Source organism: Talpa occidentalis, unplaced genomic scaffold, assembly GCF_014898055.3.
Source record: "Talpa occidentalis isolate TD23 unplaced genomic scaffold, MPIMG_talOcc4v2.1 talOcc4.4, whole genome shotgun sequence".
Classification (NCBI taxonomy): Eukaryota; Metazoa; Chordata; class Mammalia; order Eulipotyphla; family Talpidae; genus Talpa; species Talpa occidentalis.
In genome coordinates this window covers 122,904,293-122,927,029 of record NW_023604295.1, presented here as the reverse complement: position 1 = coordinate 122,927,029, position 22,737 = coordinate 122,904,293, and the positions used below count along the sequence as shown (strand labels likewise).

The 22,737-nt window shown below is 41.7% G+C and overlaps 1 protein-coding gene across 1 annotated transcript in view; it reads left to right on the top strand.

The window, feature by feature from the left end:
* Positions 1-22,737, top strand: part of KCNAB1 (potassium voltage-gated channel subfamily A regulatory beta subunit 1) — a 211,630-nt gene that overhangs the window by 103,322 nt on the left and 85,571 nt on the right. The window contains exon 2 of the mRNA XM_054700987.1: positions 16,141-16,184. Coding sequence (XP_054556962.1) covers positions 16,141-16,184 — 44 coding nt within the window. The remainder of the gene's footprint in view (positions 1-16,140; positions 16,185-22,737) is intronic.

Genomic DNA, 22,737 nt, shown 5'->3' with positions numbered 1-22,737 from the left:
CTGTCCTGCCTCTGGTCTGTGCTGAGCTCTGAGGATCTAAGTGTAGATGAGGGATACTCATCCCTGCTACGAGATGTTGGGGAGGCTGGGGGAGACTTGGGTCTGCTTCCTGTAAACTGATCTTATTTTTCTCTGATGTCGCCATTCTTGCTGATGGCAGGTGAGAACACACTTTAAATAGCCTGTTCAAAGTTAATTCTGTCTCTTCTGATTTTAAAGAGTCAAATTCTTCATCAGGAATCTTTCTTCCCTTCTCTTGGTTTCTTCCTAAAATGGTGACAGGGAACGGGAGGAAGTTTAAGAATCTTCTAGGCCACCATGTATCCTGCTGTGCTGTTCACATGAGGTTGGTATGAAACGTCCCTTGGGGCTTAGAATCCTCCCAGGTACCCTGGGGCCCAAGGGGCAAGTGCTTCTTCAGAGATTCCCACAAGTCTGCTTGTCTCTAGTCTCTCCTTACACCTGGAGTCTTGACACAAACAACAGGTGGGGCAAAGTGGAAAATGGTGAGCCTAGACGCTCACTTCAAACTTACTTCTCATCCTCTCTCCCTCTGTCTGAAAAAGGGGGGTCCTATTTTTCTTCTATTCTGAAGTTTAAGGTCATATAATTAGCAACTAAATGAGATTCAAGTTACCGTATAATTTATCATTCATGTTGGACACTTTGAAAGTAAATTATTGCACTTGGTGCAAATAATTGTGCACCAAGTAATGGGTGTAGTCAGACCCCCAAATGGATTAATCAAAACATACAGTCTATAGTTAACTGGGACTCAGATACATGTACACCACTTGCAGAGAGATAAACTTAAGATTCAGGAGCAAAAGCCACTGTAATTTGAAACACTGCGTACAGTGTACTTATATAATTATTTGTGCAATGCTTTTCTCCCCAACTAGATTTAAAGACCTTGAGGGCAAAGAGTGTGTGTGTGTGTCTTTTCTGCTACTTTGTCATCCCTTGCACACTTCAAGTGCTTAAACACTTATCTGCTGAATAAATGAATGAAACAGGCATCTCAGAACTGTTTTTAAAATAATTGGCAGTTGCACAAGGAACTCCTGTTCAGCCTGAACACCTGAATTATCTTATTTCTCTTCCTATTTTTCCCTCAGTACTTCTCCTATCCCGCTCTACCCTACACACACACATACACACACAATTTATGACCTTGGTCACTTGAGTGCAATTACTTTCCAATTGCTTGGCCTTCATTTGAGGGTAGTTTTCAATGAAAAAAGATAAAAATTTTATTTTTCAAAAATTTCTTCATTATTTTCAAAATATTTTTTACTCCATTTTTTTGGACTGTATAATGTGCTATGCAGGACATATCAACAGGGTTCTTAGCAATGTGAATGATTTCACTTCGCTACAAGTTCTATCAATCCATCCATGGAACTAAGATGCCTGTTCCCCTTGAGAGAACACAATTGATGGGTTATCTTTTCCCTGCTTGTTTTGTTTTATGGAACAGCTCCTGAAATGGTTAATTCCATGGTTATTATCATGGTGGTTATTATCATGGTGATAACTAATGTGTAAAAACTCTGAGACTCTGCAAGTCCTTTCATAGGCATCATCTGCTTGGATCCTCACAAGCACTGTGCACAGCTGAGGGCAGGCTATGCTTTATGTGCACTTACAGATGGAGACCGTCAGGTCCTTGACGCTGATCCAGCTTCTTATCATCACCGCATCTCTACTTCCACTTGAAACCTTTTGGTGGGAGTGGGAAGTAGGGGAGAGGCTGGTCAGAACCGACTTCCTACAAAGTGATTTGATGGTTTTCCAGCTCAGTGTGTCTGCTTCAGGGCAGTAAGAAAGGAAGATGTCAGCCATATCAGGGATGAGCTGAAGATTCAGGAGCAAAGCTCAAGAGGACTCCCTGGGAACTCCCAGCTGTACGTGGGTGTTTTGTTCTGATCAGAGTCAGGGTTGAGTTTCTGCAACCCTTGGAGACATGCTGAAAACTTCAGTCAGACCTAGAAGATTCTGTTCCTGGTAAAGAGACAGAGTGTGAGAATGGGAGATAATTAAAAGCAGAGGGCAAGAGACGCGGAATTACAAAGGAGAAAGGTGCAGGAAAACTGTTCAGTTGGGGAGAGGACTATACACAAAGAATATAATGTGCCTCCAGAATTATGTGACACCCCTAAGTCCCATGCACCAAATCCTCACCGGCTTAGTGAATTGGGCCCCAAATGATCACCTTTACCCCAATCCACAAACTCTGTACTTGTAGAAATTCTCCAGAGCATCTAATCTGCTCTATTTTGCAGCTCTATTTAAACACAATAGCTCTCAGCATACCATCCCTGCTTATTTTAGGTCCATCTCGATCTGATATTCCTGGGTAGAGAGCAGGGAAGCTGGTTGCCAGCAGCCTGCATGTCCTGGCCCCCACTGTCTCTCACCTCATCTGTACTCCCCCGACCATGCTGCCTCCCCACACACCTGCCGTCTGCTCTCCAGCTTATGCCCACTTTAGAGGCTTGCCTATCTCTCTGCCTGGAACTCTTTCCCACTCCCCTGCTGTTGAGACTGGCTCCACTATTCCCTCATGTCCCTCCTCAGAGGGGCTGCGCCACCATCTCACCTTTCCCATTACCCAGCATCTGTGTTTTCATGCTGGTTTCAACCTTGAGATTATTTCTACACATGCCAGTTTACGCAGGGTTCCCCGCTAGAAGATAGGCCTCATGAGACCATGAACTTGGTCTGTGCTGTCCACTGATTTAGCCCAGGAACCAACAACAGCGCCTGCCTTAACAGTCAGTGCTCTATAAACCCACAGGACGCACGACTAATCCACCCGGAGATGTGACTCATTCAAGCACATGCTCTTAGCTCCTTGCCCAGAACAGCTCTAAAATGTTCCTTGGACTGAATAGTGCTGAAAGGAGCTCTTGATCCACCTTCTCTTACAGGCACGACTGCCTCAGCTCTTCCCAATTTTCCTCTTCATTCCCCTTTCCAGACCCTAACCTCACACCCAGCAAGTTGTGACGTCTGTTCCGGTCCCATTGCTCACCCCAAACCCAGTCAGCAGAGCACACACACGACTTCATTTTCTCTCAAGCAAACACTGGGATGGAATCAGTTCTGTTGAATTTTGATCTGGTCTGAGTTGTACATTCCTCCTCTGTATTTTCTCCTCCTGTTTTTTTTTTTTTTTTAAAGATTTATTTACTTATGCATACAAGAGCTGGGGTACAGCCAGAGGTGTGGGGGGTGAGGATTCACCAAAGACAGAGTGGGGAACAGAACAGGCAGACTAACTGAAAAACACTGCTGAGGGGAGCAGCAGATGAGCCAGGAGAGGTCTGCTGCGCCATGTGGGTTGCTCCCTGGTTGGCTGGGAATCGAACTCGTGCTTCAGAGACTACAGACAGCTTTATAGGTTGCGTCTTAACTCGTTGCGCCACCAGGGAGGCCCTCTCCTCCTGTTGTTTCTGTTGGAAGGCTGCTCAAGAGAGAAGAAGAGAGGCAGTTCCCACCTCCCACTGCAGCCATGGTGTCAATCACAGAGACACTGGAAAGTACTGTCAGGAGTGGGGAGTGCAGCTGAGGATAGGTTTTCATCTAGCAAGAGCCCAGAAACTCATTTTCTCTCTTTAGGCTTCCCCAAATGCCCAAACTCAGGCAGGGAGTCCACCCTCTGCTTCTCTGAGGAGTGACTGGCCCTGGATCATTTCAGACGGACAGGCCACTGGAAGGCGGCACAGGGCACACCCACGGGACCTTGACCCCTCACTTATCCACTCTCAGCCTCCATTTCCTTGTGGATGGAGTGGACACGGCCTGTGTGCTTGGAAAGACGGTGTACATCTGTGTGCTCATATGTCAAAGCGCCTCGGGTGACACAGGCCAGTGATAGCATTAAGTTAGGGCATATGGGAAATAAACTATGTGTCTGTAAGTGAAAAAAAAAATTATAACTGATTGTTCTCATCCATTTTAAGAGTCAACAACATGCTTATAGAGCTTAAATATCCTCGTGGACTCAAAGTTCCCTCCATTGCCCATTGTGGCCTTATGCTATTAAAAATTAGGCTTAGTTGAAATCATTACTAAAATAACCAGTTATTTGACCGCCACCTGCAGATGGCACCAACTTCCCATCATGATCTCCCTTCTCGTGTACTGATGATACCAGAGCTGGAGAGTAACTTCTTCAGGGTCTCATTAAAGAGCTGTCAGATCCCCACTATTCTGGCATCAGTATTAGGCATGAGCCTATGAATTCTTGTTATCTAAATCTTGCTTGAAGCAACTCAGTCAGTAGGCTTGAATAAACATCCAATAGTAATGTTAGCCATCTGAAATTAAATTATTTTAATTTTCTAGGAAGGATTAATTCATGAAAATGTAACGCAAGATCCTATCACAGCCTCTGTAGTTGCCATGCTGAAATTAATTTAAAATGTCTGAAGTCAACTTTTAAAAATGATTTGCCTTAGTAAAAATTCGTCCATGCCGGGGTAAGCATAGCTTTGACTCTATTTTCAAGAGAATTTCAGTGAGATTTTTGCCTTAACGTTTTAAAAATGATATTCTTCTGGTGCCGTTTGGTTTCACAAGAGGTTGGTCCTTTCTCCCTTTCTTCTTTTTATGGACCTATAGGAAAGAACTTTCCCTTTGCACTTTTAACCAATTATGCATAAAATCAGAAATTTGTGCTTTTGATCCATTATACATAAAATCAGAAAGGACTGGCATGGAGAGGCCGCTGCATCTCAGACAACAATTCTCGAGGCTGTTGATGGGAATTCTCTATCCCCCATGAAAGGCACAAAGCCCCACTCCACTCCTGTTACCTCAGAATAAGAGGCACTTCCCCCACTTTTAAATCATAACAAAGTAATATATAAGAAGAATAAAAAGACCAAAGTTGAGCTGGGAGAATGAAGACAAAATAAAACCGAAGACCAAGTCTGGCCAATCATTAGCCATTTTTAACAAGGCTTAAAGTAGAGTCTTCTGCCAACTGCAATCAGTTTTCTTATTTTCTGGAGAGAAAGAAAGAACATTCATCAACCTCAAAGCCAGGTACTAGCTCTTGATGCATATTGATAGATAGTGAGTAAACATTTGCTGAATTAGGGGAAAAAAAGCTAACAAAGAAACAAAGATGAAAGTTCTGGAAATGGGAGGGTGTTTACAGATAAAATGAAATTGAATAATAAAGGGATGCTGGCTTCAAGGGGCCCTCAGTTATCTTCTGTTTTTATTTAATTTTTGGATCTCCTGTTCACTCACTACATCTCTGTCAACTTGTCAACCTTAGTGCCAACATGGCTAACTCGTAACCATGTGAGAAGCAAATTTGCCAGATTTCTGTGTGTGTGTGAAGGTCTTTTTGTTCCTAACTTTATGCTATCCAGTAAAAAGATATTCCCAAACTGTGTAGGCTTGTTGCTTGGACTTGCCTAAATAGACCAGACCCAAATTTTTGTTGGAGGAAGAGATTATTATCTGAAGATAATGAAGACAAAGGATGTGAATTTCTTCACAGACTATCTCCCCTGGTAAAGGCTGGACAAGGTTCTAAAGCAAAAGGAGGGAAGAGGGAAAACAGGAGTGTTTGGTGATTGGGAGTTGGAGTATTAGGTGTTGCTGGTCCTCTCGGTCATCTGAGCAAGTTCAGGTGGGCTCATGCTGTGCAGACATCACATGTTCAAGAAATAGCAGCTCAACCCCTCCTTTAAGTAAAGATTTTAGCATGAAAATGAACAATAGTTCACCACAAATAAGGTGATAGGTCTGATCAGAAGAAAACAGATAAAGAGCGGGAGAGAATCTGGAGGCAGAAAACAGTGAGTCTTAGGTTTTGACCTAGTGGTGGCTATGAAGTATGGAGGGAGGTGGGGGCGCTGCCCACGTGGGGTCTCAGGATTTGCTAGCTGACTAGCTGTAGAGCTCAAAGGAGAGGGAGAAGACAAAAAAGAACTCTTTGGGGGTTAAAATGTGTTGCATTTTTTTAGAAGAGGGTGGTGGGAGAAACATAGACTGATGCTCTGAATTTGAAACATGCACTGAAATTCAGAAAGGGTGACCTGAAGGTGCTTTCAAGTGCTGGACAGCTGGTGCTAAAGTGTAAAGCCAAGACTGCACACAGAAGTAGCCCTTGGTTGTGATTCCCCCTTCAGCCAGTTCCAGGTGCTGAGGCTATAAATCCTAGAGGGTAGGGGCTTGCCTTCTGCTGGAGCAGTGAGCAGAGTTATCTGTGAAAGATGGGGCCACACAGGGAGAAAAGGTATTAATTTTCTATTCCCCGTCAAGAAACATGAAAGGCAATCTAATCACAGTGCTGAAGGCTTTACTGTTGACTAAGTGGGTATTTAAGTATCGCCCTGCCCCCTGCCCTCCTTCCGACTCTGTTATGTTGCTGACTGTTTTCTAAAGAGAAAGCAAGAAATTCACCCATGATAAATGGAAGTTGCGAAGCATGGAACTCCTACCTAGGATGCTTTCTTGTGTGTTTTATTTTGTAGTTGAAAACTTCACAGCTCATTACAGTGGAAACTAATCATAGCTCTCATTACAAAGGGGATGCCAAGAAAGCTTTACCTTGGCTTCATCTGGTAGAACTTCTTTGAAAATAAATCATCACCACTGGTGGGGAAAACTTCCTTCTTAACTTTGAAGTTGCAAGTGCTGGTGTATTTACTTAGGAAACTGTGATCAGTCTGTTGAGGGGATATCTGGACAAAATTTGAAAGAGGGAGAAGAGTGACCTCGCTTTTGGGTGATACTTCCTTCATCTTTCTGGCTACCCCACCTCTATTGCCACCTCTCTTGGGAGTTTTGTGCTTTCTGTCCTATTTGCTTCTTCTAATCCTTAAAAACTGATAGAAGAAAAAGGTTTGAAACTCATACTAAGGTATAACTGACTGGTAAGAGTTTTCAGTCAGGACTCTCAAACTGGGGTAGCAGAAGGTGCCCTGGGGCACCCAAAAAGCCATGGGGAAAACATGGCACATCTCTGAGTCAACACACTTGCTTCTTGCTTGAAGAGCTAGGAAAGAAGTATTATTTTTTTATTACAATGAATACAGATATAAGAAATGGAATATAAAGCAGTTGAATGAACAAATCACATTGAGGTGATTGTTATAAAAGAAGTACTGTATGTGAGACAAGCAAGCCCCTTCTTGCTAAGGCCCCAGAGCCTTGGGTTGAAGAATCTTCTCCTCTGTCCTCTGCACACCGTTTCCCTTCTGCACTGTTGGTAGGTGAGGCCCTATATCCAAGTAGAGCAAGCACACACAGCAGGTCTGAGTTTGGAAGTAAATCCATTGGCCTAAAAAATATTTTTTAATTTATACTATTAAACAAATAAGAAGGAAAAAGAAAGCAATCAATAACCTTATGCACATTTTATTTTATTAATTTATTTTAATGAGGTACCATTGTTTTACATCCCTGTTAATTTCTTGACAGTGTAAGATTTACACCTCAGGTGTGGACACTATAGCTCTCCCACCACCAAAGCACTCATAGTTCTACTCCATAGTCCACTGTGCTGTCCTTGCTCCCCCCACCCCGCCCAACCATAAGCCCTCCCCTGCCCTCCTGGATGCCTCAGATCTATGGTAAGCTTTCAAGCATTGGTTTTAAAGTTTGTCTTTATCTGACTTTTTCTTTGGTTTCTCTATATTCCACGTATAAGTGAAATAATCCAGTATTTATCTTTCTCCTTCTGGCTTATTTCACTGAGCACAATCCCTTCCAGCTCTATCCATGTTGCTGCAAATGACATGAATTTACCTTTTTTATTGTCGAATAATATTCCTTGGTGTATATACATCACATCTTCTTGAGCCACTCATCTGTTTTAGGGCACTTAGGTTGTTTCCATATCTTGACTATTGTAAATAGTGCTGCAATAAACATAGGAGTGCAGGTTTCCTTTCAAATTAGTGTTTTTGTGCTCTTTGGGTAGATTCCTAGAAGTGGAATTGCTGGGTCATATGGCAGAACAATTTTTAGTCTTTTGAGGAAATAACACATTACATTATGCACATTTTAAATAGTAGCAGTGGGGTAATGCATATTTAATTTTACTTTCAAAAACTTTTCAGAATTGTCTTTCCTTCTAGTTTGAAAGGATGCTGGTAAACTCACATTGCTCTATGGCAGATGGAGGCACCAAGAGGCATTTTTTAAACCACCTAATCTTTCATCTACATTCAAGATTCTTGATTCTTCACCCCTTTGGTGAATCCTACAAATTTCTCAGAAAAAAAGAATTTTTAAATATATAATATAACTAGAATTCTAGTTAGCTGGGAATATAGTTAAAATACTTAAAAATCTAAATTTGCAGCCTAGCAAAATACCCACTTTTTAAAAAAGATTTATTTATTTATACGTACAAGAACTGGGGTACAGGCCAGAGTTGTAGGGGGTGAGAGAATTCACCAGAGACAGAGCTGGGAACAGAGCAGACAGATCGACTGAATACAATGCTGAGGGGAGCAGCAGGCGAGACAGGAGAGGTCTGCTGCACCATGTGGGTACCTCCCTGGCTGGGGATCGAACTTGTGCTGCAATGAGCTGCAGGTTGTGTCTTAACCCCTAGTACCACCAAGGAGGACCCAAAATACACACTTTTTAATTAAACTATTAAATAGCCAGCTCTATGGAAATGTCAAATAACACAATTTCTAAGTAGTAAAAAGTGTAAATGAGGAATAAAAATAATTTTTTGAGATTTCTGAAGCATTTGTGATGTAACAGAAAAATATCTGTAATTTGTTTTTACCAAAAAAAAGTCATAGGTTATGTGAATACTTCTGTCATTTCTTGGCTACATTTATGATTGAAATAAATGCTAAATTTTAGTTAGAAGTTGGTGACATACAAGTTCATGAACCACCCAAATTATATGTCCCTAAAACAGAGGTTCTAGATTCTTTGAAACAAGGACTCCAAATTTATGATTTTCAACTATTCTGATGGCTTGGATACTTGAAACAGAAAAAGTAATGAATGACTTTTGTTTAAGTGTAAATAGACCTCAGTGAGCATTTCTCAACCCCACCCCGACTTGCCAGAACAGGCAAGTTTGTATGACTCCATTCATACATCTGTATGTCCCTTCTCCACTGACCCCTCCTGGTGATAATGGAGGAATAGTTCCAGACTTCTCAGACCCACATGATTCCTCCAACCTGCCTCTACCTACAAAATGCTACCTTCTCCTTTATCCTTATCCTTCTCTCATTTATCCTTACCCCCAACCTCCACTTTTCTAATGATTCTGATAAAAATAACTTAATAATTTGCATATAGTAGATTCAGATTGTTTGCAGTGTATAAGCACAAATCCATGAAGAGGATTCTAAGGTTGGGGAAGTGAATCAGGAGCCTCAGAGGCACCCTTCCAGCGGTTCATTCCCAGAAGCAAACTCCACCCAACTCAGTGTTTAAGACACTACATTTATAGAACACTGGAATATGCTGGGAGGGATGGTGCATTGATATTTTTTTTAAGTTTCAAAAAAAGGATTGTGGGCTATTAATCTCCATTTGTGAATGAGGAAAGAGGTTTTAAAATGATCAGTAACTGGCAGAAGTTCTCTCACAGCCAATCAATATGGTTTCTGCACCCTCCTCCTCAGTTTGCCCAAACTGTGTCCCTCCCACAGCCCCAATGAAATGACTGAGTAGAAGTCATCACAGTCGCCATGTGGCTGAACTTGGGGGCCATGTCTCCATCCTTCCCATGCAGGATGTCTAAGCCGTCATCAATAATGCCGACCATGCATGCCCTGTTGAAACCACCTCTGCGTCTGGCTTCCACCAGACACTTCCTGTTCTCCTATTTCTCTGCCACCCTTTCTCAGTTTCCTTTGCCCATGGCTTCCTCTCTACCACCCACAATATTGGAGTTCCTCAAGGCCAGGACCTCAACCTTCTTTTCCAATTGCACGCTATCTCCTTTGGCAACTGGCCCCAGCCCATGGTGCCCCATTACCGTAATGACCCAGTCAACCCCTCTGCCTACTCTGACCTCCGGTAACTAACTCAGATTTGTCATGGGCATTTGCCTGTGTATCCAAAGGGGGAACTGAAAGCTCCCTTTTTTCCAATGAACCCCATTTCAGTGAAAAGCACCCCTCTTTACCAGTTATTCATGTCAGAAACCTGAGAATGTCCTATTACTGCTCCTTTTCTTTTACTGTCCTGTATAAACCCCAAGTGCTATAAATTTTACCTGCTAGGAATATCTGGAATCTTCCCTATTCGCCTATCTCCACTGAATCTGATTTCAAAGCATGTAGCATTCTTTTGCACCAGGTTTATCAAAGCAACCTCCTAGTCCTCTTCTTAACCCCCTTGGGCCATTTCACTGTTTAAGTTTTTCAGTAGTTTTCCACTACTCTTTCATCTTAAGACCAAAATCCACTATAAAATCCATGAGGCCTGTTTAATCTGCCTGATACCAACCCCATCAGACACCTAGAATCCCCTGGCTTCACTCCTCACTGCCCTGTGTTTCTTGCAGTTCTGCCACTACCTGTGCTTCTTCCACCTTTGAGCCTCTGTACATGCTGTTCCCTCTGCTTAGGATGCTAATCCCCCATCTTTTCATTAAGTTACTTCCTAATCCTCCTTTAAATGCTGTTTCCTGAGGGAAGCTTTTCCTTAACCATCCAGTCCAGCTCAGCTACCCTAGCACACCAGTTTTACACTGTTCTTTTATTTGGGACTATAATCAAATAATTAATTCACTATACCTGTTTCCCTTTCTGTGGTGTAATCCATGAAAGTATTAAACATCTCTGCTTCCCACTCTAGCACCAGGTTTGGCACTCTGTTGAAATTTAGTACATCTCTACTGAACTAATTCATTAATATAGGAAAGTAACTGTTTCAACAAATTTCTCTCGACTTTTCTAGAATGATTGATCAACAAATGATTTTATATAGCCAAGGAAAATGACTAAGAACCTAGTTAGAATTTACAGCTGATAAATGATTTAAACCTTTGAATCAAAGAATCCAAAAGATCCCATTTTGGGCCTCCCCTGGTGGCGCAGCGGTTGAGCGCTGGGCTACAAAGCTGCCCGCAGCCTCTGCAGCGCCAGTTCGATCCCCAGCTGCCAGCGAGGGTCACACATAACGCGCAGACCTCTCCTGCCCTCCCGCTGCTCCCCTCAGCAGTGTATTTCATCAAGTCTGCCTGTTCTGTTCCCCACTCTGGCTCTGGTGATTTCTCTCACCCTCCAGCGCTGCTGACTGTATCCAGTGCTTTTATAAATAAACAAATAAATCTAAAAAAAAAAAAAAAGAATTCCATTTCATTTTATTACTACTTAAATAAAGGTATGAATGAAACAATGCTTCATTTTGCTACTTGTCAATGTCTGTCATTAAATGCATGGGCAAATCATTTATGTGCCTGCTGGTTTCCAAATGAGATATCACTCATTTACCAACAGTGATGAATGGTGCCCTCATGAGAAAGCGTCACAACATTTATAGTCAGCTTCATGGCTGTCAAAATGTGTGTGCTCATAGACTATCAAAACCAACGGACTGGCTCCAGGAACATGCCTTCTGCTCTGGGGTTTTTTAAGAAAGCATAATGTACATTTCTTTTAAAAATACAAAACAAAACAAAAAAACACTGTGCCCCAGATTTATAACTTCCGGGTAAGGCACTAGACATATTAGAGTATGATTTAGAGGAATCAGGAAGGTGTTTAAATAGAGGGAGGCAGCAGATAATGTAAAGATCTGAGTACAAGAAAACCAGGTCAGATAAAACTTGTTTCTGCAACTGGAGACCCTTCCATATGCTTCCAGTTGGTCCCTCTTGTATTGACCTTTAACTTGAGAATTTATCTCATGCAAATAATATGCTGTTCCTTGGTCAAAGGCAAGCCATCTATTTTAGCTAGCTATTCTCTTCCAAGCAGCTTACAACTGTGAATAATATCTCAGATATACATATTTTAAAGCAAGCAATTTAAAACAACACATTTGGACTGCTAATCTTCTGCTTTTAGCCTCTTTGATTTGTAAAGAAATTGCAAGTTCAGAGGGGCATGAAACTCTTGATGCTTGATTTCAATTCTCACTGCTCTATTATCACCCTAAAAGCAAAAAGAGCCTGATGGATGCTCCACAAAATGACACCAGGAATTATGTTGAATGCTTCTGCCATGGAACTAACCATTGCCCTAAAATAGGTACAGCCATGCATTCACTAAGTGGACAGCCCTGCCTTGACAAGAAAAGGGAAACATGGCCTTTGGTTCTCAAGTAGCTGTATCTCTTCTCCAGAAAACTCTTTACCGAAGCTTTGATTTATGATTTCCAAAACTTGAGTGACAAAGCTAAGTGTCCCAGGCCCCCATACTGATGTCATTCACTTCTAATATTAGCGGTCTAACAGCTCAGGTTCACCCAGGAAAGAACTTTTATTTTGAGTTGAACAGGAGCAGATACTAAAAATGAACACAGCGAAACTTCCTTCTGGTATATCTGACACAGATAAAGTAGATAAACCTGTGCAATGAAACTATTTTGAATCAAATGGGAAAAGAATTCAATCTAATTAGAAATTTGATGTGTTTATATGATTTTTATGTAGCTTCATTTATGTGGCTGCTGAGGAACTAAGAAACAAAATGAAATTCCATCAAGTTGTTTTGTTGCACAATGTCACACAAGGTCATGAAGAACTGGAGAAAATCCCATATGGGTGGAATAAAAAAAGATTCCAGGGCATCCCTTGGAGTGTTGCAATATGTGACATTGGCCATTACTGGATGTGAGAGCCACACAAACAAGATTTTGGATGCTAGATTTTGAATTAATAAAATCAAATTTGCAAGTGTTTGGATTTATATGATCCAATAGAGCTTCAATGGAGTAGCTGGGCAATCACCTAATCTCCACTTAGTGGCGCACAGGTGTGGGCATGGGCATGAGGGTGTAGATGTACCATTTGGAATCATGGAAACTGTTGGAATTCCACACCCTGAGTTGAAGGGAATAGGTACCTCCAACCTTCTCCATCTGCAAAGGGAGCAATATCATCACATGTCGAGACGATTTCCATGATAGGAGTCTCCCAAAGTTACACAGCCCTGGACAGCGTAAACACAAGGGACTTAAAGACCAGCTATCGCTTGTGCCAAGAAAATGTCCCTCATTTAAAAAATTGCCATCTTATGACTGGATCCAGAAGATGTGGTACATACACACAATGGAATATTACTCAACAATCAAAAAAGATAAACTCATGCAATTTGCAGCAACATGGATAGAACTGGAAGGGATCCTGCTCAGCAAAATAAGCCAGAAAGAAAAAGAAAAATACTGGATGGTCTCGCTCATAGCAGGAATCTAGAAAACCTAAATAAGGGATCAGGGAAAAGAATAACTATAAGAAAGAAAAAATCAAAATCAACAAACAACTATAAACCAGAGACACACTATGGGGGGGGTGGAGAAAGGAGGGGTTGGGGTCAAAATAAGGGGGGTGCAATTGTATGGAGAATATAAAAATAAAAAAAATTTTAAAAATAAAAAACTGCAATCTAAATTTTGTAACTATAACCTCCAAAGGGTGTAACATTTAAAGAAAGAGTTAATGGATGAAAAATCCGAGGCTCAATGTAGGACCTGATACCCCTTTATCAGTATTGTGTTTATTATGGAGTTTTTCTTATAGTGCAAAATCTTCCAAGGTTTTTATTCAGAACAGCTGGCCTAGGTGTTTAAACAACAGTGGTAAGAAAATAGGCCACGTTTAGTACTTGCTGCTTTGCGATTTGTTTCTGCTGATGATTCTCAAGGTTCTTTGGTCTTCTAAACTCATAGCAGAGTGATTGTTGTCTTCCTAAGTCACTGTCACCAGGAAAATAGGACAAATCTCCCACTTTAAGTATTGAGATGCTGCTCACTAAGTACCCATTACACAGACTTGCCCTGTTTGAATCTGTAGAAAAATGTCATATTCTGCATAGTTTCTGCACCAAGTTTCTCCCTCCCTGTTGTCAGAATCACTGAGAGAGATTAAAGTAACATGAAAATCTTTACTTAGATTTTTTGTACTCTTAAGAACCTCCATGGTAGGTCACATGCGGAAGTATTGTAATTATGTTGTTCTTTTACTGTGTCCATCAGAAAGATAAAGGACAGAAAATTCCTGGAGGGTAGAGAATTATATCTTGCTCCCCATGTAACCCCAAGACCTAATATATTACCTGGAACACCGGGGACCTCTCAGTAAGTCCTTCCTGACTTGTCAATATTGACTATCACTACCTGGAAGATTATTATTCATATTCATGTCTATATTTTTATATATGTATATCACATATATGTACATCTTGTTTTGGTGTAGTCTTTTCTATTCTCAATATAAGGATTTTGTTCTAGATACCGATCTTTTAAAATCAGTAGACTTTTAGACTAAAAGAAAGATCTGATTGCACATCCTGTGGTTTTGCAAGAAACTACTAAAAGAACAATTTCTTATGCAAATTATTTTCACAGGAGAGGTCCAATTACTTTTCTCTCATTTAGCAGTTCAAGTATTTTTCACACACAGCGTTGTGTGGACATAACCAATTCATATGGGAAAATTAAGCACTGAGTTTGCAAGAGAGAGTTAGAATACACCAAAAATTATGATGGTTTGCCTCCATTGATGGCCCAGGTATTACTATTCCATCCTATTATGAAGGAAGAGATTCCCCTCAGGTGCCCCAACAACTTACAAAAGGAGAGAAACCAGGACCTCCCTGGTGGTATAAGGGGTTAAGTAAGACTCAGCACTATGAAGTTATTGGCAGCCACTGCAGCACAATTTCAATCCCCCACCAGGGAATTAACCCACATGGTGCAGCAGACCTCTCCTGTCTCACCCGCTGCTCCTCTCAGCAGTGTATTTCCGTAGATCTGCCCATTCTGCTCCCCATTCTATCTCTGAATCCTTTCACCCTCCACACCTCTGGCCAGTACCCCAGTTCTTGAATAGATAAATAAGTAAATCTTAAAAAAAAAAAAATAGGAGAGAAACCTAAGACTTCTAACTCTGCACAATATGATATACTTTTAACTATGCTCTGAAATTTCATGTGTTACCTACATGGCATTTTGTAGACAAGATTAATAAGCAGAGGAAAGAAATGCATGCTAAACAGAGAGTACTAATTACAGACTCCAGGGAAGCCAAGTTGAGGAAAAATCAAGAGAGATCCTGAAGTTATTGGGCTGTGCTACTCTTGATCAAGTTTGTTTGTGTTGGAGTTGAAGCAGGGAGGGAAATTGGGTTCTGGTAAGAGCATCTTATCAGAGAGTAGGCAACATACTTTTCTACCATGCATTTCAATGATTTAAGCTTCACCTCCTCACATTGGCCCCTATAAATTCCTGTGAGGCATTTCTCCCTGAGAATTTTATTTCTTCTAAGGACTATTAGGCAAATGACAGGAAGATTGGTTGGCTCTGAGCCTCCATGGAGAAATTCCTTACAATGAAGACTCAGGAGCCTTATTCTCTCCTTTACAGAGTGAACATATATTTCCTTTCCTTGTAAACTTTTGGGGATAAAAAGCAAAGGTATTGATGAGGAAAAGAAGAATCATTGAAAAAGGACTATCTGACCTTCTTGTGGCAATTTTATAGAGCCTCTTATAAAAAATAACATAAATTAGTTTTAATTGCCTCAAGGTTCATTGTCCATTTGTTCTTTCAATAACCCTCATGCACTAGTAATAATATTCTGTTTTAGAACTCAGTTTGTCAGTTACTCAGCCAATGGATATTGACAAAGTGTTCACCGTATGTCAGGCTCTAATGAATAATGAATGAATCATGAATGAATGGTTGGGGAATAAGATAAAGACCTTGCCCTAAAGGCACTCACATTCTGAAAGGAGAAAGACAAATTACTAAAGTCAAAATTTGGAGTAATACACGGTATTGGGGCAACAGGTTTTTTTCTGCTGCTCCTGAGTGCATTTTGAAAGTCTTAGTGGTCAAATGGAGAGGAAAGTGAGAAACAGTCAAGAGCAGTATTTTAGAAGAGACAAAGAACATTCACATTAAAAGTGTGTTATTTCACCTGAGGAAATACTAACCATGCATTACTTATTTTTATTCTAGGAATCTTGGAAAATCAGGACTCAGAGTTTCTTGCTTGGGTCTTGGTAAGTACCTGGTGAATTGTGTAAAAGTGGGTTGGGGGTGTTCGTTTGGGATCCTAGAGGGGCTGATGGGGCATAGTTTGGGACCCCATGTTGGGTGAGAAGGACTTCTAATCTGCATCTCCTCCCCTTTATTTCTCTGAGCTTTTCCTGCCCACACAGTTTCCTCCCTTGAGTCTAAGTAGTCACTGTGCTCATGATGACTGTGTGACCCTGAAACAAAAGGAAATTGGCTATGAAAGCACCTCAGAGGAGAGTGTCAGTTTTACTAAAGTTCAGCCCATGTGAGGGAATTCATGGATCTGTCTGCTCACCTCACCTGTCACTTATCTGAGCTTTTCCTATGTTTATTTTCTTTTTACCTAATTTCCTTGCTATTTTCTATATTATTAAGTGGTTTATGTGTTTTTGTTACACTTTTATAATGTACTCAATATTTGGCGACAAGATGACATATCTAGGTATGTTATATCTATATACATATATGGCTATTTCTCCCAGAAAAATCCAAATATTTAAGGAATATTAAGGAAAGATAGCAATTCTAACAGCATAAATATGAATCTGGGGTTGTGAAAGCTAAAAGTGATACTTGGGGAAGCATATGGCTTCCAGACATTCTCCAGATATAGGAAAGACAGCTTTGGAGTGCTGGCTACTCAACACCAGTAAAGCTATTGCCATCACTTAAGAGATTCTAGACCAGGAAGGTCACTGAGGAGGTCATGAGAGGTGGTGAAATTATGGCTGTTTTGAAGGTAGATCCTGGTGGACATTCTGTTGTATTCTATGTGGAATGAAGAGAAAAAAACAGCATCAAAGATTATACTGAGGTTTTTTTTTTTGTTTTTGTTTTTGTTTTTTTTTTTTTTTTGCCTAAGCAACAGGAAGGATGGAGAGTTTCCAGTAAATGAGATGTAGAGAATGAGGGAGTAGAGGTCACATAAACTAGGGACCAATAAGAAATTCAAGGAAAGAGGTCCTATGGGCAAATGAATATATAAATCTAGAGTTTAGTAGAACAATCTGGGCTAGATATAGGATGACTTGGGAGTCATCAACACATAGATGCTGTTGAAGTCCTGACCTGGAGGACACTTAGGGAGTGAGGAAAGATAGTATAGAAAACAGAAACCCATGATCTGAGTCCAGGGAAGTCCATTAAGAAAATGGGGAAATGAGGAAAAGCCAACACACAAAGTTAAAAACAAGCAGTCCCTGTGAATGAGGAAAACCAGAAGACCACACATTCTTAGAATCCAAGTGAAGAAAACAATTCAAGAAGATGGAAGACAGCCATGTGAAATGCTGCTCAGAGGTCGAGCAAGGCGAGGCTCAAAAAATCAATTTGGGTATAGTGACTGAAGTGGGTTCAAAGGACCATGGAAGGAGAAAGGTTGGAGGCTATCTTATGATGATTATTTCTGTAAAGAGAAACAGAGAACTGCAGAGGCAGCTGTAAAGGCAAGTGCTGTCAAAGAGGGTGCTTCTACATGTGCAGCAATGATAGCAGATGCATGTGCTGATGCAGAAACCCTCTTGAGAAGGGGAAAAAAATGATACAGGAAAAGGGGGGGAAATACCTGGAGTGACTCCTTAAGGATACAAGAAGGGAGAAACAGGAAGAAGGCAAGGCACATGGGCTTTGAGGCTGGCAGGTGGCTGATCGAGAGGTGGCAGTTTGGGTGATGGTATTTCAATAAACTTCTCTTCTGTTGCTTCTATAGTCTCAGTGAAAATCAGAAACAACCCATCAGCTATTAGTGAGCATTGGTAAGGACATTGAAAATTTTAGGTGAGAGAGAAAAATGGTGACATGAGAGAGCAAAAGCATGATGTATTGGAGTGGTCAGTTAGCATTAAGGACCTGCTGGGGATTAAATAAAAGTGAGACCATCTCCATGATTGTATGTTTCCTCCAGCCATGTTCAGCTAGGCTGGTCCAAGGGGCAATGTTCGGGATCAGTGTCTATGGCAGAAATAATTTTCATAGAAAATTCAACCAAAAGCCTTTAAGACTAAAAAATTCAGGGGCCCATTGAAGTACCACATCTAAATGAGGGCACACTGTTGTTTTTTAAAATCCCACTGTGTGTAAGCTGTAGGTACTGGTGGAGTTTGAAACAGATTTGATTCAGAAGCAACAAATCCTGGTTTGAGCTACAGGTTTTTCTCAGAGCCTCAACACTGTGATAAGACTCTGCATGAAATAGGAAGAAATAAGGAAGTTCATGGGTCTGACTGGCTTCATTCAAACAGGTAACAAAGTTTGACAGCTTGAATAATCCTTCTTTGAGAACTTTTCTGAGTTACCTCTGTAAGCCAGAGGAGACAAAATTTCATAAAGAGGAATAACACACCAGTCTTAGACAATTTGTCAGGCTCTGCAGGCCCCAAATGTCAAATCCAGGTGAATCAGGTTCCTGTTGTAGGCTTGGCATGTGAGCTCAGTCACAGCCCAAGTTTACCCGAGGCTTCGGAAATGAAGTATTAACACTTCCAGTGTTTTATTGAAATCCTCTAAAGATCAGTAAAAGCTAACAGTTCCAACTTCCTTCTCTAACACAGAATGACAAGCTGGGGCTTTTCTGCCCCGCCAAGTATTTGATAAACTAAGAACATACATAAATGGGAATAGAAAGGTGAAATAACTCAAGGATGAACTGAATATACTCTTATCAAGACCCAAAGTCAAAGAAATGATGGGTAAGGAGAGAACCCATCAAAGAGAAATTGAAACTCATTTCTGTCTAGAGGAAAGTGGGGTCATTTTCTGAGAGATGGGGGATAGAATTTACATGTCCATTCATCCATTCATCCATCCATCCATCCATCCATCCATCCATCCATCCATCCATCCATCCTCAGCACATCACTTAGGAAGTCAGGCATTGTGCCCATTACAGGGAACACCAAGTTGAAAGCAGCCAGGACCCTGCCCTCAAATTGCCCAAGTGTAGTAGGGAGAAGGCAGGCAGGAACACAATCCAGTTGATGGTGATGGTTGTAATAGTGAAAAGTCCAGGATGAACCAGAGAGTTAGAGGGAAGGGGAGTTGGAGGAAAGAGGTCAAAAGTACAAACTTACAGTGATATGAATAGCAGAGATGTCATGTTCAACATGATGACTATCATTAACACGATGATATGTAGGAACATTTTTAATAGAGTAAATCACAAGAACATTTTTCCTTCCCCCCCCCTTTTTATTGTGTCTATGTGAGAATATGGATGTTAGCTGAACTTATTGTTGTAATCATTTCATGACATGTGCAAATCAAACCAGCTCGATGGGTTAAGCCATAAACTTATACAGTAATGTATGTTAATTATTTCTCAGTGAAACTGAAAACAGTAAACAAAAGCCTGCTCTAGCTTGTGAAAAGCTATTTAAAAACTCCTATCAAGGGCAGGGCATGATCAAGTTATGAACATTTTCTAGCAGCAATATGAAGGCTAGAGTAGACTGGAGACAGGGAGATTGATTAGGTGTTCAATGATGAGGCAATAGTATCCAAGGTAGTGCAGAAGAAGCTGATTATTCAGAGGAGGAAGAATAAGCAGTGACCTTGGGAAACAGCATGAGTGGTCTCCTGGGTATAGGAGGATGCTGGGTTCCTGAACTGGACGTGTGAGGGGGAAGCTGAAATCTCAGCGTGAAATGCAAGAGCAGCAGTGAGAGGAAGGAGGACAGAGTACTTTGGTTTTCTCCAGAAAGAACAAAGCCAAGTGCAGACTGGGAGGTGGGTGAATATAGAGGGAGAGCAACCCAGCTTTTAGCACGGTCCACAAAGTGGGTCACGGTCCAGAAGTTCTGCTGCACACACAGTGAAGCAGAGTCCAGGCTCAATTGGGGCTTGGTGGTATCTCCATACAGCTCTCACCTCTGTGGCTAGAAAGGGGCATCTATCCATACCCTCAATTTCTCCAAGAAGTCTCAGATTAGGAACAGGAGGCCATGCTGTGCTATATCAGACTTGGACTGAATCTACATATCAGCTCTGTGGGGGTCTCTAGTCTCCTGTAGATAGAGATCTTGAGACCATGGCTTCCAAAATTGTTTGAGCCAATTCCTTACATTTTGAAATTATATATACATGTATTTATATATTGTAGGGTAAGGTAAAAAAAGTATCAGGCTTTTCTGCCCTCCTGCCGTTAGGATTGATGATGGATATGCGGTCCTGAATGCATGCCTGATGGCAGATACCCGGAGTAGGGTGTGGGCATATGTAAGTGGGTACACCTGGGCTGAGAGACTGGGCTTCTAAGGGTGGCATCACGGGGATGCCAGCAGAACCAGAACAGAGAGGAAAGAGTGAAAAGAGCAAAAGAGAGCGAAAGAGAAGCAGAGACCACCAGAGAATGCCAGAAAGCCCAGAAAGAGTGAAGACTTGCTGGCACCGCTGCCTTGCTCTGTACCCAGTAAAATCCCAATAAAAGCCTGAAAAGCCACTGAGGGCTCCAGGACTCCTCCTTTACCCGTTCTGCTCGGATCATAGAAAACCTGCCATGTACTCATCCTGCCCCTACGTGTATATATATATATGATTTTTATATATATTTATATACCTAATGAATATTTTTATAAATAGCCATAGTTCTATATATATTATAGGAGATATAGACTATATAAGCATAAAGTATGTAAATATTTCTACCAAGAGATTATAAGGAACTTTATAGAGAATTACAAGTTTTTGTGTCTCAGAAGAACCCTCACTAATAAAGGCATTTTACTAGTTTCTGGAAACATTGCACAGGTATGCGTGACAAACGGAGCAGTCAGGTATCTCTAGGAAGTGAAACAGGACCCAGGGAGCCAGGGAGAGCATGGCTGTGTGGTCACCTGCCCATTTTTCAGCCGAGTATATATATGTTGAGCCGGACGTAGGACACTGGCACCCTCGGGGGAGCTCTCCTCAGCTGCTCCCCATTGGAAGGGCCTCCTCTGCAGTCCTAGCAAGTTTGATCTGGGTCTAAGAATGAGGACCAGAGAGAACACTCCATGCCCTGAGGAGTAGTTTACACAACGGAGACTCCACCATCATTCCATTTGGCCTTCTTCCCAGCGGCCTTTCACACTTCCCAGCAGCCTGGAAGGAATGAAGTCATAAAGATATTTAACACTTTGGAGAACCCATGCTGAGTCTCTCAAGAGGTGTTTCTTCTTTACTCTGGCTGCAAATCAGAATTACCTGTGACACTTTTAAAAATGCAGATAACCCACTTCCATCTAAGAATAAGAAGCGCCTGCAGCTACTCCAGTGCAGATGTTTAAAAGGCTGACTGAGGCTATTGAGACTGGCAGAAGTGGCGTCTGTGGCCCTAACCACATAGAAAGATTAATGGGGAACAGCAAGCACTGTCATCTGACCTACTTGGCTGCTTTCCCAGGCCTTCCATGTTCCCCCAAGCCTCCACTCTGGGGCCCGAGGCACCTCCAAGGGAACTGCAGCCTCTAGAGAAGCCCCTCAGGGCTGGCTCCAGGCTTCTCTGGAGCTGGAATCCTGGGATGGGGGAGTATTGGGGGCAGGGGGATTGAGTTCCAGGGCCATGCAGCCATGCAGCCGCTGCCTAACACTTTCGCCCTTCCCTGAGGGAGGCAGGGAACCCTCTGGAACAAAAGCAATGCATCATCTTAAGAATCAACCACGTGGGCTTGCTTGTGTGCAGCAAGTACTCCTGGTTCGTCTCCCTCTGCTTGAGAGATGCTCTCACTACACTAAATATTTTGACATGGGAGAACATGACTTTAAATATTTAACATGGATGGTATTACTTTTGTGACACTCTTCAGGATTCTTTCTTGTTGCTTAGGTCCATGTAAACTAGGAGCCTCACCTGCTATTATAACAACAGAACCATAAGAATAAGTATTTCATAAGAATATTTATAAAGTGCCGCCAAGGCATGTGACAAACCATTTTTAAAGTGCAGCTTCTTCCTTCAGAGAGTTTACCATTATACACTATGAACTATCTTAAAGCCAAAATACCCTCCGAATGCACATGGTGCATGAAAATTAAACATATAACAAGAGTGTTAGGCCTGTCACTTTTTCTGAAAAGTCTACCTTGATGAAACGCTATGATGCACACATATTTAAAATGATATGCTTTTGTATTTTTACAAAATTGTTTTAAAAATATTTTTCCTAAGGGCCTCCCCCGGTGGAGCAGTGGTTGAGCTCTGGTCTGTGAAGCTGCCCGTAGCCTCTTGCAGCGCGGGTTCGATCCCCTGCCGCCAGCGAGGGTCCCACATGGCGCGCAGACCTCTCCTGCCGCCCGCTGCTCCCCTCAGCAGTGTACTTCGGTCCTTCTGCCTGCTCTGCTCCCCGCTCTGGCTCTGGTGAATTCTCTCACCCTCCCGCTCTTCTGACTGTACCCAGTGCTTGTATAAATAAATAAATCATTAAAAAAACTGATTAAAAGTTTTAAAAATATATTTTTTTCCCTAATTTCCTACTCTAGATAAAGTTCTTAAGAATTGCTGACAACCAGGTTGCTACAGAATCACTATTCACTGCAACCACGTGCCTTTGCTAACAAGAGTGG